The sequence below is a fragment of the Urtica dioica genome, chromosome 4 (assembly GCF_054948205.1).
Source record: "Urtica dioica subsp. dioica isolate 48M chromosome 4, U.dioica_male_clone48M_v1_H2, whole genome shotgun sequence".
NCBI lineage: Eukaryota > Viridiplantae > Streptophyta > Magnoliopsida > Rosales > Urticaceae > Urtica > Urtica dioica.
In genome coordinates, this window is record NC_142759.1 from 6,285,876 (window position 1) to 6,304,710 (window position 18,835).

The window sequence follows — 18,835 nt, forward strand, 5'->3', positions numbered from 1 at the left end:
TTTGCCCCCTCTTAATTGAAATCCTGGCTCCGCCACTGGGGATGGGTATGTTTATGTATATAAATAAATGTCACTGTTGAATAAATTTCCTTCTGATAATGTCATTAAAACTATAAGAAAGAACCGTCTTATAAGTAGAGTCATCGCCCTGATTTTGCTACAAACTCGTGATACTTAACTTTGTCAATATTATTACAAAACTACCTTATTTAAGAATAATTAATATACAAACATATGTGTTTTGTAACAACAACAAAATAAATTAGTGTGTCAAACTGTATATGATTTCTCATGTAATACGCGACACACTTGCATAAAAACAAAACAAAAACCCTATTATAGTACTTGAGAAAATTAACTATATTATATTGGATTGACCTACAAAAAAGAAGAAAATATATAACTAATTTGAAACTTGTTCTCCAAATCTTGTTCTTTGAATAAAGGCTTGAGTTATGGTGGAGCTATCACATGCAGAGATGTAATGACTGACTGGCTATGTGGATTCAAATTATGCGGGAAGTGTAAATATAAGGAAGTCACAAATACTGGTTACACGTTTACAGTTTTTGTTACAACAGTGAGCTGGAAGGCGTGTTTGTAGCCAGCAATGGCGTTGTCTACAACAGAAGCAGAGTTCATAGCCATTACAGAAGCTGTGAAGGAAGCACTATGGCTTAAAGGAGTAATAGCGGAGCTTGGTCAAGAGCAGAAAAGTCTAATTGTTTTCTGTGACAGTCAGGGAGCAATACACTTGTCAAAGCATCAAGTGTTTCACAAAAGGTCAAAGCACACCAACGTAAGGATGAATTTTGTACGTGATGGGATCAGTGAAGGCTCGGTGAAAGTGTTGAAGATTGCTAATGAGAAAAACCCTGCAGACATGCATGTTGACCAAGACAGTTCTTCCAAGTGACAAGTTTGATCATTGCTTGGAGCTGATCAACTTGGTGAAGCTGGAATGAAGAGAAGACCTCTACTAGTCAGAGACGAGTCGTGAAATCAAAGTGGGGATTGTTAAGTATTGTTTTCGGACTCTTGCATGTTGTACAAGTTATCTTGTTTAGCTGTTTAAACGTTACAATGGCTTTTTGTAAATAGAACTATTATGCCTTGGTTTATAAAAAGCAAGTTCTATAATTGTAACGGAGAAGACTACCTTCAGATTGGGGATTGGGAAACACAAAATATTAGGGTTGGGAAACACGAGTGAATCGGAGAGGAATTGATCGAGTTCTCAAATCGATCAATTAAAGTGATTCATAGAGCGAGCAACATCTTGTAGTAATCTGATATGATCTAGTGGAGAAGACAAGACTAGGGATGGTAATTTTACCCATGTACTCACGTACCTTCAAAACCCTATCCACCACGAGTAGCGTCTTGCCCGCATAAATGAGTAATTGGTAAGGTACTTGTATTACCCATTAAAAATTATATGAGTATAGGTAGGGAATGGTTTTTAAGTACTCTACCCGCTTGAAATTATTACTATAATCATAAATTTTTAAGCAAATTTTAGTATACGTATTTATTAATTTAAGAATTTTTTTTAGATTTTTTTTATTTTTTTATTTAAGATTTTATTTAAGATTTATTTGTTTTTATCAATAAATTTTATATCATGAGTAAAAAAAATACTCATGGATTATCCTACATCCACTAGGGTTTTACTCGGACCTAAATCTATTAAAAATAAATATGATTTAAAAAAAAATCACGGGTATGATATGATTCCGAAGGACTCTACCCAATTTTATCCATTGCCATCCCTAGACAGGGCTAAGTCATTTGATCGAACTTGGGTAAAACTTGTGCATGTTTGTGTGTGTGAGAGTTTGATCGTGTTGTGTTCTTCCCAATTTTCTGATTTCATCTTTGCAAGAGTTCTTTCCGCGTCAGAACAAGACTATTTTGTTCACAATATATATAATGAAAATATAGTCAGCATATATGATGTATATAAGCAAGCACCATTGATTGAGTCAAACATGCTTGCTTACATACATCATGATTGACAGATTGACCCATCTCATAAAATTCATATCGGGTAACTGACGGAAAGAAACAAAAATTGCTGTTGAATAATATAATATAAATCGAAGCAAGATGCAGGCCAACTGAACATTTTTTTTTATTTATAATGAATACAATATTCATCACGGCTATTCACGTTATAATGTTGTAAATTAGGAGTTGCAATGGTTAGACTTGGTTGGCAAATAAGAAATCTCATTGAAAGGAATAAATTAGAATCGCGAATATATAATAATAATAAAATACATCAAAATATATTTCCAGGCTTCTTTTCTCATGAAAAAAAAAAGGAAATAGTATCACAGTTTTCGGACAATGGTGGCGATTTGGGTCTCGCTGAAGTTTTTTTTTTTTTTTTTTTTCTTCGCTTGGAATTTCGACTTTTAATTGGGTAATTGAAATTGGAGTATAAATTTGTACTTGAACATATTCGCTTAAAATATCTGTTTTCTTTAGATGCTAATTATTTTTTAATAAATTTTTTATTTACATTAGGCATATTTGTTTAATAGATTTCTATTTACCTATTTACAGTTATTTAAGTCTTGTAATTAAGGCTATATTGTTATAGTTTAATTGGAAAACTTAGCATAAAACCAAACAAAATATGTAATATAAATCGAAAAAACATAGTTTCTCGAACAGATTAACCTTTTGAAGGACTTGTGTATTACGATGATTGCGTTGGTATCCGTGCGGTTAAACTGTTAAAGTAAGAAATGTGAGTCAATAAATCGCAGCATTAATACTAGTCAACCCTATTTGATATGGTCAACCTATCCAGGTGAACTTTTAGACCGAGATTTATAGGTTAAAGTTAATTGTTAATTGACATTTTTAAGTAAGGCTAACTGAAGTATTTTAAATAATTTTTAATTTAATAGTTAATTATGTTTTTTAATTTGTAATTAAATTTTATAACGTTAGATTGTTTAAATTTATTTTTGTTGATAAATATTATTAGTTTCTAGTTTATTTAAATTTAGGTTAGTTTATTTAATTTGAAAAATATTTATATTTTATATTTTCAATAAGATAAATAAAAAATTTAGGTTAACCTCAGCTAATTGAGATTTAAACCAATTAAACTTAATCAAATAGTTTATGTAAGCATTAACTTTAATTCTTTGTTTGTTTTTTTTACTGTTTAGTTTGGATAAAAAAATATATCAAAATTATTTATTTAACTGAAAATCATCTGAGAACAACCGCTTGACAGAATGTAAGTATGGCGGCCTGTGGAGCTGAGGAACACAGCCACGGACTACACAAATTTATCCGCCACTCAATATAATTTTTTTTTTATTTTAGTTTAATAAGGAGAAGTCGGCCAAAAAAAAAAAAAAGAGGGAGAGAAGGAGAAGTGGCCGAAGATTCTCAAGTATTATCCTAGTAATTTTTCACAAATATTCTCATTTATATACCTGAAGTTGTTATAATATAATTATAAATTGTATAACGTATGTCAGATCGTATCCGACAATTTATAGTATTACAGGTTATTTTTTAATCACTCTTCTCTTTCCTTCTCTCCATTATTTTAGAAATTAACACTGTAATTACCTCCAAAGCAAAATATGCTTGGTTTTCAAACATAGTCACGTGGTATAATACTATTATCAATTGTATATCATCTTGAAATTTCAGTTTATTATATTTCTTCTGCTGACTTTATAAACCTTATACAACGCCGATGGATAGTAGTTGATAGTTTGTTGGTGATAATTAATTTAAAAAATCAGATATCTATCTTTCGTTCACGTCTTGTTGCTAATGACTTTTATGTGAAGCAGACAAATAAAAACAAAAAGTAAAAAAAAAATCTTCGATAGATACGTCTTCATTATCTAATCGGAAATTGTTAAAAAATCAAAACAAATAAAAACAAAAAGTAAAAAAACAGTATATAAATTTGGAAGCAAAGCACGTACAAATTTTTTAAATACGGCAAAAAAATTATAATAATAAACATAAAGGATTACGTATGCAATGGAGTTAGAGAGAGACTGCCAATTAAAGAAAATTCGACGAATTTTGTCAGTCGCAAAGTGTCCGGCGAAGAAATTAGGTTTTTGGACGTGAGAATATAAAATTAGAGACAGTTAAAATAAGTAAAACTAGATCTAAAAGGATAGTGCAATACTATACCATGTCAAAAACTAAGTATATGGAGAAAGTTCACAAAGCATACCTATGAAACTAATTGACTAATAAAATAGTTTATAACGCTATTTAAGCTCTATTAACTAAATAGTCATCATTGAATATAAGAAGAAAATAACAAAAAAGTCATTTTTTTGTAACAAAAATTAAAACTAAATAGTCAGAAAACTATTTATAATTTTGTGTTTATATATTATGAGTTCAAAAGAATGCCCTCGTCATTTTAGTTTACAAAAAATAAATAAATAAATAAATAAAAATTAACATTATGGATAAGTCATCATAAAATATAAACTACTAACAAATTCATCATAAACTCTAAATTTTAGTTAAAAGCTCTTTGGGGATACTGGGTTCGTCAAAGTTATAACCTCGAATCATATCTTATGACTTTTGTAAGACTTGGGAAAGATAGAGAGATCAGGCCGTGGACGAAACGAAAGTGATGACACGTATTTTATTATTATAAAATGAATGGATATAATGACTAAAATAATGGTTGATTACCAATGAACTAGGCTACTGATTATTTTAATCAGCCAGGCTGCCGCTCTTTTATGAGTCATTAAAAATGTCCGCTGAATTATTTAAAAAAAAATTAAGATTTGAATATTCAGATCCATTCAAAGAAACGCAAAATAATAAGACAAATTATTAATGATATCAATTATCATCTTATCTACTTATGGAGGATAGCTCTATAAATATAATAAGACAAATTAAAGTTCATCATGAAAATAAATGTAGAAAGGCGATCATCAATTTAAGAAGTTGATAACGAATAAATTAAGTAAATCTTCTAGAGAAAGGTACGTAGACGCTTGAATATGAACATTACTAAGGACCAAAAGCCAAACCCCATAAGAACGGCATGACACCATCCAATTAATTAGTCAAACTTTTTTTTATTAAAGGTAGAATATATTGATCTGGTATTTCTACGAACCTTCTTCGGAGCAAAAAATAATTATTTCGGAAAGAGATGTGATAGAAGGTGGAAAGAACGAATCAAAAGTGAAAAACCACGTAATAGACAGTATAATACACAAACAGGCACACCTGGATTTAGGGGAATTTCAAAAACATCATCCATATTATATTAGGGATTTTATTTTTTTGAAAAAATCCATATTAAGTCAATACTTTGAAAAATATCAGATTAAAATCGTTGTTTTTTCAGTTTTATACTTTGTAATATATGTTTCAAATTGTTTTGTATCATAAAGCTGGTTTTTTTTATTTCTTTTCGTACGCAAGTTTTATACTCTGTTGATGAGTGGCTGCATGGGGCCAATAAATAAATAGAACGTTTTTTCTGTTACGAAATGTGATATTTTTGTTTTTTCTTTTCTTTTCCTGCTGAAATTTGTAATTTTCTGATATTACAAAAATCTGAAATTTTAATGAATTTAATAGTTCTATTAGGTTTGAAACAGTACAATATGTGGTACGAAAGGAGACAAGAAATGAAGTTTAGGAGTCGAAATGAGACCAAAGGGCGTGTGTTCTAAATAATATATATATATATATATATATGTATATATATATATATGTATATATATATATATATATATATAACATGTGTTTTTTTTTTAAATATTGAGTTTAACCTTTGATTTTTAAAAATGTCGAATTCATACATTCTGTTTAGGGTCTTTTAGTTATATAGTGTTTTGACTTATAGCATTTTGTATAATAACCAACCTTTTGTTAATTTTCTGTAAACAACTTCAACTTATTTACAGCACTCAAAAAGACAAAAAAAAAAAAAAAAAAAAAAACTCAAAATAGGCGGGAATGTTTTTTGGTATTTTTATCTTGTTGAGTGCCGTAATAAGTTGAGGTACCTATTAACAAAAAAATTTCAAAATGTTGGTTATCTAGAAATTTTTAGACTTTCGATGACTTATTTGGCTAATTTTTTGTTCTGTTTAACTCAAATGAAGAAATTATACCCTCAAATGGATAACAATATCACGAATCTCCCTTTAATTGATATTAACTCTTATATAAAAATATCGAATCAAATTCAAACCAGTACCCTAACTTACAAATTGCCAATTTGAAATAGAAGTCTCAAATTCAAATTAAATAATAAAATTCATATCTCCTATGAGATTTCTTCATTCCGTGTTAGAATTATAACTTTAAATCTTGGATTCTTTGCTCGAATATGTGATTTTGATGACCATCAACTGTCGATTTTTACCCATTTGCATCTTTCTGTATTCTTCACGATTAAGAGACTGTTGTTTATTTTTTAATTTTTAAATAAATTACATCTATGGCGTAAATAAATAAAGATAATTTGTGTTTACATATAAATATTATAGTCAACGTCAATGAAAAGTCAATAAAAATATAATAAAATAAGATTTGTGGCATTGATGTCTATTTCAGAAGGTATGAACTTGATATTTTTGAAAACAAAAGGTTAAACTCGATATTTCATTAAAATACAAGACATATATGTGTCATTTTCTCATACTAAATTGATATTCATTGGGCTTCTAAGCGTCCAAGTGGAATCAGTAAAGTCAAAGGGAAAGAGTCAAAGAGGCTAGAAGATAGAAGCCTGTTTTTTTTATGCACCTATTCAAATTGTTTTTATGCGATCAGTCACGAAAATAACGCGTGTTTGATATGAACATATATTTATTAATTATGAGGAAAATCTATCAATTTAGATCATGAATATATATAAAAAAATCATTATACTAAATCGAGGATTTATCAATTTTATTAGAAACATATTATTATACTGCACCAAAATATTCTTCGTTATAAAAACTATTCATAAACTTGGGATCCCCATAAACTTCAAGTATATTTATCTAATTGACGATACTAGATTAAAAGAGATCCTATAAACTAGTATGAAAATCAATCAAAATTTGTAAAGCGGTCCACCCACTCATAAACTCCAATGAAACCATGGCGTTCATAGTGAAAACAAAGACAAAAATGGAAAGATATTTAATTCTCCCATTTATTCTCCTTATAATGTTTGTAACACTTCTAAAGAAAGAGAAATACTAGACCGTTGATAAATGATTTCTTCAGCGGATCAATTCTGACACTTGTCGGAATATCCGGGACCACCGTAGAAGAAGAAGGATCCGGATTCGGAGCTACGACCGGCTTTGAGGTCGTAGCATGAAGGTTTGGAGACATCGGGGATGATCCTTGGGGGGTCCTTGAAAGTGTTATGAGAAGTGTCACGAAATTAGAGTTTCTTGAAGAAACTCGCCTTCTTATAGCCCTCGCTCGGAAAATGGCCGCTTCCCATCTGAGTGCTTGTGTGGCAAGATTCCTTCTTAGAGTTATAGACATAACCGCCCCAATCCACTCCTTCTGCCATGTCAGCGAGGTGCGTGAATATAGCTCTTGGCCAATACCCTACTCTCTCTCCTTGGATTTCTAGCCACCAATCACTCCTAAAAATCATTGTCACTATGCTCAATCAATGTGGCAGTAATGAACATATTATAATATATGTATTGTAGTAATATTAGCCCTAATTATTCGCACAACAATAAACATATTTTGATTCTTTTATCAACTTCTCACAAAACATGATTAAGATGATCGTCCAAGAACACACCACTCAAGGAAGAAGATGAAGGGAAAAATATTAACCTTAGCAATGTGTACAACATGATGTAATGACTCGAACATTGTGATTCAAGCTCATCGTATAAGAGACACTAAGGCTAAGAGAAGGCATGGGCGTTGGATTAAGCTTGATCCAACGGTTCTAGATGATGACCTGCTTCTTTCTCGTATAAGTATCATTAAATGATACGACGTAGCATACGGTCTTCAAATGGTATCCAGTACTTTCACTTGCTAGGTGGGCTTACCATTGGGCTTCGGCAAATCCGGTTGTTGGGCTTTCAATTCTAACATGTATATGTTTTCGGGAAATTTGCGTCAATGTCACAAATTCGTCGGTTTTTTGCATTTGTGTCACAAAGTTGTCAAAATTGCATTTGTGTCACGTATTTACATTCATGTCACATGTGTAAATTTCAAATTACTCTCTCTCATCATTTAATCTTTTTATTAGTTACTCTATGTCTTCTGAATTTTTACAATACCTCATTAAAAATCATTTTATCTTCCTCTAAAACTTTCTAAATTTTTTGCGTGTTACTTATTTGCAATTGGATTGCCAATTTGTGACATAAGATGCAAATACCACTATGTTTTCGACATAATTAGTAATTAAGGCTATCTAAATATATAATTATATAAACTCAAGTTTTGCCATATAAATTTTTGGTATATTTTAAGTAAATAACCAAAAAATTCATTAACAAAATAAAAAAGACATTAATAATTGTAAATATTCGTTAATAGTTGTAAATAAGTCAAAAGACATAAATGAAATGCTAAAAACGTCCAAACAATGCTACATCACCATAAAGATTATTTATTTAAAATTCACAAAAGGTTGAATATTTAGCAAATCTCTTAATTTTGATTGCTTAATTACTCAATTAATTGTAATAATTATGGTAGTATAAAATAATACCTTGGTTATAGTAACTTTTATCTCGTATTGGTCACCGTACGTCGTAAGTTGAAATAGGCTTTATTGCAGAACGAATTGCTATTTTTGAGCAGACTTGTACAAAACCTGGACATTTCAGATTGTATCATTCGTCCACCTGAACAATCAAGTATGTAATGATAAAGTTTGATTATATATATATATATATAACTAAACTGATTAAAACCTAAAAATTACGTATGTGATTAAGAAGGCTTACAGTCCAGTGTAAGAAAGTCCTAGTCTCTTTCGAAAAAGCATCACCCTTGTTCTCCTGGTAAGTGTAATCATTTATATAATATTAATAAAATGCTTTGTTTATGCATAGTTGTAGTATACTCACAACAATCCAACCAGCTTCGACAACGTTAATCATGTTTCGATCATAGACCCAAATTTGAGAATCACTCATTTCTCCAATGGACGTTGAGGGGTTCCACACGTTGATGATTGGCGATTGCACTTCCTCCATGGTTCTTTCCGAAGAAGCTAGCTCTTGCAACCTACTATTTATTTATTCATTCATTAATTTCAATGAAAAACATTACACGATCAATATACAATACTTAGAAAATGACCGGATTGTTAATTTTGTGCAGCAAAAAACATATCAGTATAAATATGTATAATAATTACACGGAGGAATATTATAAATACCTCATGATTATCAAGAGGATCGTTGTTATTTGTTTAGGTCTTTTGTGAATCTAACTAAAGGGACTTTTGGTGGATAATTTAATTTTGGTAACCTTTCGGACAATATTCTCCATTTTTATTCCATTCTTGTCGTAAATTGCAATATCAGTTTTTTGTCTCCATCTTGACTTTTGCTGGGCCAGATCCGCACACTCTCTCAAACATCGTAATTATTATTAGTACTATTATTACATTATTAAATTGAATGAATATCAAAAAGAGCAAACCCAAACCTGAATAGTATGATTCGTCAGAAGTGGATGATTAAACGCCGGTTGCTTATAAAGGTCAACACAATCTATCACTTCACCATTTTCACTCTGCAAGTAATACAATGATTGACGCAAAAAAAATATTAAAAAAAAATACAAACGATATTTATATTATATGTTATCTTTTGCAAAAATAAAAGATACACATGTATGTGTTGCGATTTTAAGAAACCTCTATAGTTTTGATGGTGCCTTGTGCTTTGTCGTCTCTAAAATTTGTCTCTGCACAAGCTTTTCTCCATCGGCATATTCCAATATAATGACATAACAAAAGAATATGATCAATACTATTATGTTGCATTTGATTGAGTCTTTCAGATTGATTAAACCCATCATTATTTTAGAACTTCTACAATGAAAATTTTTCACCAACTAAATAGAGCCCCCTTATGTTGGAAGAAAATTTCGGGCTATGAAGAAACTGTTATGGTGGTGAATATGAGATAAAATAAAAGACAAAATAATGCTACTTGTATTTGATCTACTCTTTGATTTCTCTTAAATTTGCTTCTAAAAATTGGATACACCCCTTCATATCAGTTGATAACTTTCCAATAGGAAAACAATCTATTAAATTTTTGGTTAATTTTAGAAATGATTAGGATACGTTTTTAAAATACGCATACACATGCAAGGCAAGAAAATATTTTGTTTATTAAATATAGGGAACGACTATTTATGGCATCGACTACTATGCTAAGTATTATTTTGCTTATTTAAAACGATTAATGACTGAAATTCCAAACAATCTTAACAGTCGAGGACAACTTCAGAAAAAATAACTTTGTTATTTAAATTATTTTTTTAGGGACAATTTAAGGATAAGAATTATTCAAATTAATTTTGTGCCTAAAAAATATACTAATTAATATATTTGTAACTAAAGATTGATATCATTAAGGATATTTAAAATTATAATAAATATGAATCCAATGCCGAAGGATTTATTTTTTTGAATAAATATGCAAAGGATTTTTTTTTTTTTTAATAAACATGCAAAGAATCTATTTTGAATAAACATGCAAAGAATTTATTTATTTTTTTAAATGAAACTTTGACTAATATTAATATTAGGTGTCATTAAGTGAGAGGTCGATCAGTCCAGCCAAAGGCATTGGATTCATATTGGTCAAAGCGATACATAGATACAAACCCTTCTTACACCTATCTAGCCTGACACTATTGGATCCTTTTCCATGGACAAGGTATAGGTAATTCTAATGAATTGGGTGACTCGACAAGTGGATATCTAGCTCGCCTAGATGATATGTAATATGCTAAATATCATGTTCACGAGCAAATGTCATAATTTAGCGGTCCCACACCCACTCACTAACTAACACGAGGTTCGCATTTCCCATCAAACAATTAGCACAACTTCAACGGATTAAGGATTAGACACGCACATTTCTTCAAAAAAAAAAAAAAAAAAAAGGATTAGACACGCACACATAAACAACACTGGATATGATATGATATGATCAAGATAAGATGGTTGTTTTGAAAGGCCTTCAAAACTGACCTCTTTCAACCCCTTACAAACCACACAACAACAATGAGATATAAATTATCCACAGCACAATCCCAGTTGAACACGTACAAGCAAGCACAACGTAAAAAGATTGCACAAACTAACAAAGTCCATCCAACGAGTAAAATCTGCAAAATAAAAGTAAATAAAAAAAAAAAAACAAAAAAACTCCTCCTCCAAACCGATAACTGGTTTTCTTGTCCTTATTCTCAACAAACAAACCGCCTCTTTCAATCCTGCACAGCAAATTCGCATCTCAAAACCATTTGACAATAAGAAAAGCAACTCGAGATCACGAGAAATCTACATTACCTATTCTTCGTCCTCGTCTTCATCGTCCTTGTTCTTCTTGATGCTGGTAGTTCCACCTTCCTTGGAGATAGGAAGCTTCATGGCCCCGAAAGGCGTGTCGACATTGATGTGTCCTTTAATCGAGTACCCGGTGCCTCTCCCGCGGATCATATCCCAGAGCGCCGACCCGAAATCCTTGGGCCGGAACGTGATCGGAACATCGATGAACGAAATTCCAGTCTTCTCGATCTTCGCCGACTTCGACATCTCGGCTCCGCCGATGTTGACATCGGAGAGGCAAATGTCGTAGTCGAGCGAGTTCAGAAACAGATCGAAGTCGTTCTTGTTCTCGAGCCTGATGTGGATGATCGCCACCGTCTCCTCCAGCGAGAACCGCTCGAAGTGGATCTTGTCCACATCGACGTCCGGCTTGTACGGGATCGGAATCTCGCCGGTCTTCTCGATCGGGAGAGTCAACCGCCCGAAAACCGGAACGTCGGCGATCAAGTCGACTTTGACTCTGTACGGAACGACGCTCCCGGGTTTGATATCGGCGTAGGTTTCTTTGATGTCGGCGTAGATGAGAGAGAGAGGGATCGTGACGGTCTCTTCGCCGTGAGGCTTGATCGTTCCGGCGTCGGGAATCAGGCCGGAGATGAGCTTCCGACCGTCGCTCTCGATGAGGTAATTGATGTCGACGAGCGGGATCGGAAGGGGATTAGGGTTCTTGATGAGAACGTCGATCACCAAATCGGCTCTCTCGAGGCTGATCGACGAGATGTGGACCTCTGTCACGTCGGCGGTGGGTTTTCCGAAGCCGATGGTCTCTTCGATCTTCTCTCCGATGTCTTGGATGAAGTCCTTCACCTTCTCCAAGAAACCGCCTTTCTCTTCTTCTTCTCCTACCTCTTTCTCGTCCTTGTTCTTCTCCGACGACGACATGGCTTTTTCCGGTGGTGGTTAGAAAGTTAGATCGGAATGTGGATCGTGTGGTTGTGGAAACAGATCAGAGGGATAATTTTGAGATGGATTGAGATCGTACCTTTGTTGTAGTGTATTTAGCTCGGCTGAGAGGGACACGGACGATGACGATGAAGTTGAAGATGACAGTCAGTGAAATGAATACAGATCAACCAGATCGTGCTTATATAATAAAGAAGGAAGTTGGGTTGGGCCAACGAGACATATTTTTCGAAAATACTCTCTTAGTTCGTAGTTATGTTGCGAGTTGAGACTGAGTGCTATTTCGGTATTTGAATTATTATTTTTTGCAAAATAGTTAATAAGTTATTGATTCGTGGTATATTATCTCTCCATACAAAATGTGATTTTTTTTTTACGAAATTAAACATCAAAATACCTTAACAATAGTTTATAATTTTAAAATCATTAATAAAAAAAATCTCTTATAGAGCATTGTTAAGTGTATAATATCAACCATGTCTTTATTTTTTATTTTTAAACGCTCAACCTAGTTGATATGTTCTAAGTTTTTACGGGGATATATAATATTATATAATTTGATATTAAGATCGAGAGGACTAGAATGTCACAAAATTTACATTTTGGGAACAATTTTGCTAAAAATAACTAGTCTATGAACTAAAATATTAAGCTTACTTTGAGAGCTATTTCCGTAATAAAAACCTTAAAAACAAATGGAGACAAGAAATTGCGTTTCGCCGTGAGACCAATGGGGTGAGAGAGAGTGAGCTAAATAATTTTATTGACAGAACTAGAAGTGCAATAATGATTGATAATTACAAGGTTGAAATCATACGTGCCTAATTGAACATTACTCTTTGACATTCTTATCATCAATTTTTGGTCACTATCAAAATTGGAGTTTTCATACCATACATACACATTAGAAAGTGGTGACAAGTCCAATGCCAAGTTCCTCGGCAAGCTCGTCCCAAACCGGGAAAAGTGTCAGAAGAACAAAGAAAATAGCCGCCACGACAAGCCCTTCCCTCCATCTCCCAACCTCTGACACGTCATTCAAGCACGGTTTCTCCGGAGTCCTCTGTGATCGAGATTTTCACAAACCAATATATGAGATATTGATAATCGAAATGTATTTGAAGATATTTTTTTTTTCATGAGTTTCATTCACCTGGCAGATGAGTACATAGAGCCCCCATGGAAGTGAAAGTGGTCCGCCGATCTGTAAAGGAGACACATCGCAATAATATCACAAGGTGAAAACAATAGTGAGATTTTGTGTTGATAATATTTGAATAAGAAAAGACGGCGATGTCGAAAAATTTACCAGACCCAATCCGAGCAGCGTGTACGTTGCCAAACCGAATCCGATAACAGCACCTTTCCCAAAAGCACCCTGAAAAACACACCAACAATACAATTGGATTGCAATGAAATCTGTACAAACTAGAGAGATGAGTTCAAAATTCTTTTTGTGAATGGGAACTCGAAGCAGCCTATCAACACATATGTAGAGCTTGAAACATGAAAGATTCTCAAGCTGTAACTTAAAAACCTGTAGGAATTCGCCTAGAAGGGAATTGAAGAGTAAAATTAAGGCTTTTTAGCGCAAATAGCCCCTGAACTATTGCACAACTAACATTTTTATCCGTAAACTAATTTCTTTTGCAAAATACACATCAAAGTATTGATTTATATTTTTTTCGTGAAGTCTATTCCGTAAGAAACTTAAAGCTTAATATTTTTAGAACGCTAAGAGTAAGCTTGCGCTTTTATAAAAACTTTGAAATGAGAAACAAGTTATTTATGTTTGTATATATACGTTAGGTGTTAGTAATGTAACTAGCATTATAGACCGCAAAATGACATGAAAGAATTTAGAATCATAAATCCGCAGATTCACGTGTTTCTTGAAGAATAAGTATCTCGCAAAGTCACTGCTTCATCATAGCCAGGATCAAAAAAGCACAATGTACCTGGACAGCTCTTCCACCATCAAGACACCCCACTGGAAGCAAATTAAACGCAGTCGTTGTGAGGCCACACCTGCAAAAAAAAAAAAAAAAGAAAAAAAAAAAAAGGAAGATGTGTAAACAATGAGCGAATGCACACAATAACGAAAACATCAAATATAAGGCAGGAAGAGCGTTTTTACCAGCCAGCGATAACAAGAGGATGAATTGCAACAGTCGCGGAATGCATTGCTCTGCGTGTATATTCGACTTAGAATTGTTAGCAAAATAATTTAAAACAAAATATTCAAATTGGAGGTGAAAGGAGAGACATACGCGTAGCCAAGTGTGGCTCTACTGAGAATTCCAAGAAGCAAAGAGCCCTGAAAAAGCATGCTCGGAACCTGAACGAGATCTCCGGCCGCGTCGGGGTTGGAAGAAAGCATAAGGCCCACGAAGAACATCGAGAAAGAGAGTATGGCACCGGCAAACGGGCCTGCAAGTGATATCTCGACTTGTGTGCTCCGGTCAGGAATTATAGATTTGAACTGAAAAATGGAAAGAAAGAAAAAAATGGCAATGTGAACCAGTCTTCTCAATGCCAAATAAAAACTTCTCTTTGGGGATAATTGCGAGTACGATGAACCTGAGTGATGGCACCGAAGCTTCCGAGAGTGATGTTGGGAATGAAGTAAGGAATGCTGAGTTTGATTTTTTTGGGGAACGCAGCAACAATGTGCCCGACTTCCTACACGTGTGAACGAGAATCAAAATCGTCAAATCGAGAAAAATCTACAGTTCCCAAATCGACACCAAAAAAAAAAAAAAAAAATCTCTTGCTCACGTGGAACAACAAAACGCCCAAAACGCCATACGCTAGAGGCAAAGCGGCATCGACGTACGGGACTAAGAGCTCCACGTCTGGCGGTTCGACCGCATTTGGATCCGTGAAGTATTTCACCACCTCCGGCGGAAGTTTGTTGATCTGTTAACGAATCACGAAATTTTGATCTCAATTTGAGCTCTCCAATTAGATAACCACTCAAAGCAATTCGAGAAAACCTGAGACGCGATTCCCAACTCCACGGAGGACCCGATCGTGAGAACAAACAACAAAAGTGCAATCACATATTGCCAGAGCGTTGTGGGCTCCGGTTCAGAGACCTCTTTTCGCAGCAAACCGAAGCTGACGCGGGGCCCGCCCCGGGGATCCCCGTCTTCCGCTTCAGGTTCCTCAACCATGAAAAGGTTGTACTTCTCGCCCATAACCTCACCTAGCTGGCGCTGGAGTTTCGTAAACACGTCTTCTCTGTTTCCCCTCAAATTGCCGACGAAGAGAATCCCCTCTCCGAGGTCTCCGAAAGGCTCTTCTCTGGTCACCCAGAACGTGGAATACCCGAAGAGCTTGTCCTTAATCAGCTTCATATCGGAAGGGTCGACTTTCTCGGGCCCGAGAAGCTCCATCAGCTTAAAGGAATCGACTTGGAAATTGCTGTAAAACGGTGCGCTTAGTGGCGGTGGTGGTGGCTGAAGAAGCAACAATATTTAGTATCACTGCATTGCCATGAAAATTACTAACCCCAAATGGCAAATTACAACATTATCAACAGAGAGTACATTAGAGACCATAACGAAAACGTATAACAGCGATTCTTCGTACCTCGGAAGAAGGAGAGGCCTTTTCGGAGTCAGAGCTGGTTTTGAGAGAGTCCTCTTCCTGGGTTTTCGTCGTCGTCGTCGTTGTGGGGTCATTCGAAGTCGTAGTGGAAGATTCTTCGCTGCCATTGTCGTTGTTGACGCTGAAACGCCTAAACGGAGAGAGGCTTCGCGGAATTTGTGGGTTTCTTCTTCCGAAGAAGCACGAAACCCTCTTCGGATTCAACGACTGCGTTTTAGGGATTCGCCGGAATTTGAAACTGAAATTGACTGTTGTGAAGCCCGCGAGTGTTGCCATTGGGACTCTACAAACGAATCGTGTAACGCAGCCTTGCCTCTAATATCTTCTTCCAAAAATCCGTTTTTTTCTTTTCTTATTTTTCGTTTTCTTTGAGAAATTTAACTTTTAGACTCGTAGCTACTAAATTTAACTTTTGAAACGTATCTATTTTATTTTTTAACCATATGAATTTCGTTAATTTTCATCTCAAGTTGTCGGAATTCATATTAACAACATACTTTGAAAAATTATTTAAGGGAAAATTAGTTGTTGTCGTCCTTAAATATCACTAGATGAAATCTAATTTTTAATAATATTCAGAATACGCAAAATAAAATGAGAAAATAGAAAGAAGAAAAAAAAAAATAAAGTACAAAATGATAGTAAATGTTTTTAAGTGAAAAAAGAATATAATAAAAGAGAAAATGAATAAGATCATATAGATTTGAAAGTAACAATTAAGTACGAAATGAAAAGATTAAAATTTTAAGAAAATAGTATGTTTGTATAAAAATGTATCAAAAGTTTACTTTTGTAACTATATGATTTTAGAGTCTAATAAAATAATTTAGTTATGTATAGGTACAAAAAGGAAAACTTGAGACACCAAAATCAATATTACCTCACATTTGAAAACCAATCTCTATGTTGAACACTTTAGGAAAACTAATCTTTTAGATATGTAAAACCTCCAAAATATACATTTGTTAAAAAAAATTCGAAATCACTAAAAAAAGAAAAATAAAAAATTTGAAATCATCAAAAAATAAAGGCAAAACTTTCGAAACAATTAAAAAGATCAAGACAAAAAATTTCGAAAATTACTAGTGTCATAATAATTTATTTTCAAAGTTTTTACCTTCATTTTTATATCTTCAAAGATTTACCCTTCATTTTTCTAGTGATTTTGAAGTTTTTTACTTTATATTTCTAATCATTTCGAAGTTTTCTATCGAGAATATTTTAGGCGTATTACTTACTTAAAATTTTTTATTTTCCTAAAGTGTTCAATATAGAGCTTAGTTTTCAAATGTATTAAACTTGATTTCTCAAGTTTTTCTACCAAAATTTCCCCTTTGAAATTGCTCTTCTTTTTTTAGATATAAGAAATATATCTTTTTTGAGTCTCATTATCATCAAAACATGATTGATTTTTTTAATTTATTTATTACTTTGTACAATTACATTATAATTATTCTTTAATAATATGTTTAACCATTTATGAAAGGGCGTTCTAAATTTGTAACTAAAATTAAACTATAAAATTGGGATGTAGCCAACGTTTGCAAAAGTTTAGGAAAATATCAAATGACAATTATATTTTACTTAAATATCCTTATACTAAACATGTTATAATTAACATAAAAAAAGTAAATAATTTTAAAAAAACTAAACAATTAATGTAGACAGGATTTTTTCATTCAACACAATGAGTCTATTTTGAAGCTCTTCTCGCCAAGAATCCGTAGGATTTGGAATCACTCAATTTCAAGTTCATATGAGTACGATATGGATTTTTAAAATTTTGATTAGAAAAAAAAAACTGTATGAAAGAAAAAGAGTGACGAATCAATGTAGCAAAAAAAAAGACTGAAACAACAAAATAAAAATTTTAAATAGTTTATTTGTGTTCCCCTCATTTGTTTGGTTATTTTTTAATAAATTTTCATACGTGGACTATATACATTGTTTAATAAATGCTCTCTTCTCGATGGGTCCCCGGAAGGCCCCGGGCCCCCGACGGGTTCCATGCGCTCTTTTTCCAAAAATTCTGGGGCACCGTTGGACCGGACGTGACTAAGGAGTGTTTGGGGATTTTGAACGAGGGAGCTAGGGCCAAGGAGTGGAATGCGACAAACATTGTTCTCATCCCCAAAGTGAAGAATCCGGTCAAGGTGAAGGACTTTCGACCCATTAGTCTGTGCAACGTTGTCCTCAAGATTGTTACTAAGGCCGTGGCGAATAGAATTAAGAGTGTGCTCCCGCTTATCATCTCCGAAGCACAAAGTGCGTTTGTCCCGGGAAGGCTAATTACGGACAATGCGGTGATAGCTTACGAACTTCTCCACTCTTTGAGATCAAGAACCAAGGGAAAGAAAGGGGTCTTGGCTCTCAAGCTCGACATGAGCAAAGCTTACGACAGGGTCGAGTGGGGATTTGTGGTGGCTATGATGAAGAGAGTTGGCTTTGGTCCGAGGTTGGTGCGGGTTGTGCTCGAATGTATATCCTCCCCGACTTTTTCAGTGGTTATCAACGGCAAAGTTGGAGGATCTTTTACCCCGGGACGGGGGCTGCGGCAAGGATGTCCTCTATCCCCGTACCTTTTTCTTTTCTGTGCGGAGGGGCTGTCCGCCCTTATTCGTGGACAAGAGAGATTGGGTCTCTTGAAGGGTTTTGCCTGTAGACCTATGGCGCCACCGGTGACACACCTTCTTTTTGCAGACGACAGTCTCCTTT

At 33.8% G+C, this 18,835-nt stretch overlaps 2 protein-coding genes across 3 annotated transcripts; both read right to left on the minus strand.

Moving 5' to 3' along the window:
* Nucleotides 1-11,175: 11,175 nt before the first annotated feature.
* Nucleotides 11,176-12,755, minus strand: LOC149399747 (Late embryogenesis abundant protein, group 2). 2 transcript variants are annotated; one of them, XM_089611260.1, is made up of 3 exons: nt 12,588-12,755; nt 11,567-12,489; nt 11,176-11,490 (listed from the first exon to the last, which is right to left on the minus strand). In XM_089611260.1, exon 2 carries the CDS (start codon nt 12,485-12,487, stop codon nt 11,567-11,569), a length of 921 nt encoding a protein of 306 aa, XP_089467386.1. In that variant the 5' UTR covers nt 12,488-12,489; nt 12,588-12,755; the 3' UTR covers nt 11,176-11,490. The 2 variants fall into 2 exon arrangements, with proteins under 2 accessions (XP_089467386.1, XP_089467385.1); XM_089611259.1 differs by having other exon boundaries at nt 11,567-12,684.
* Nucleotides 12,756-13,298: 543 nt separating this feature from the next.
* On the minus strand, nt 13,299-16,492 carry EGY1 (Peptidase M50 family protein). The gene is made up of 10 exons (XM_089611258.1): nt 16,103-16,492; nt 15,505-15,969; nt 15,287-15,427; nt 15,089-15,190; nt 14,779-14,990; nt 14,646-14,696; nt 14,467-14,536; nt 13,818-13,886; nt 13,662-13,712; nt 13,299-13,571 (listed from the first exon to the last, which is right to left on the minus strand). Exons 1-10 carry the CDS (start codon nt 16,394-16,396, stop codon nt 13,413-13,415), a joined length of 1,614 nt encoding a protein of 537 aa, XP_089467384.1. The 5' UTR covers nt 16,397-16,492; the 3' UTR covers nt 13,299-13,412.
* Between the last annotated feature and the right edge of the window lie 2,343 nt (nt 16,493-18,835).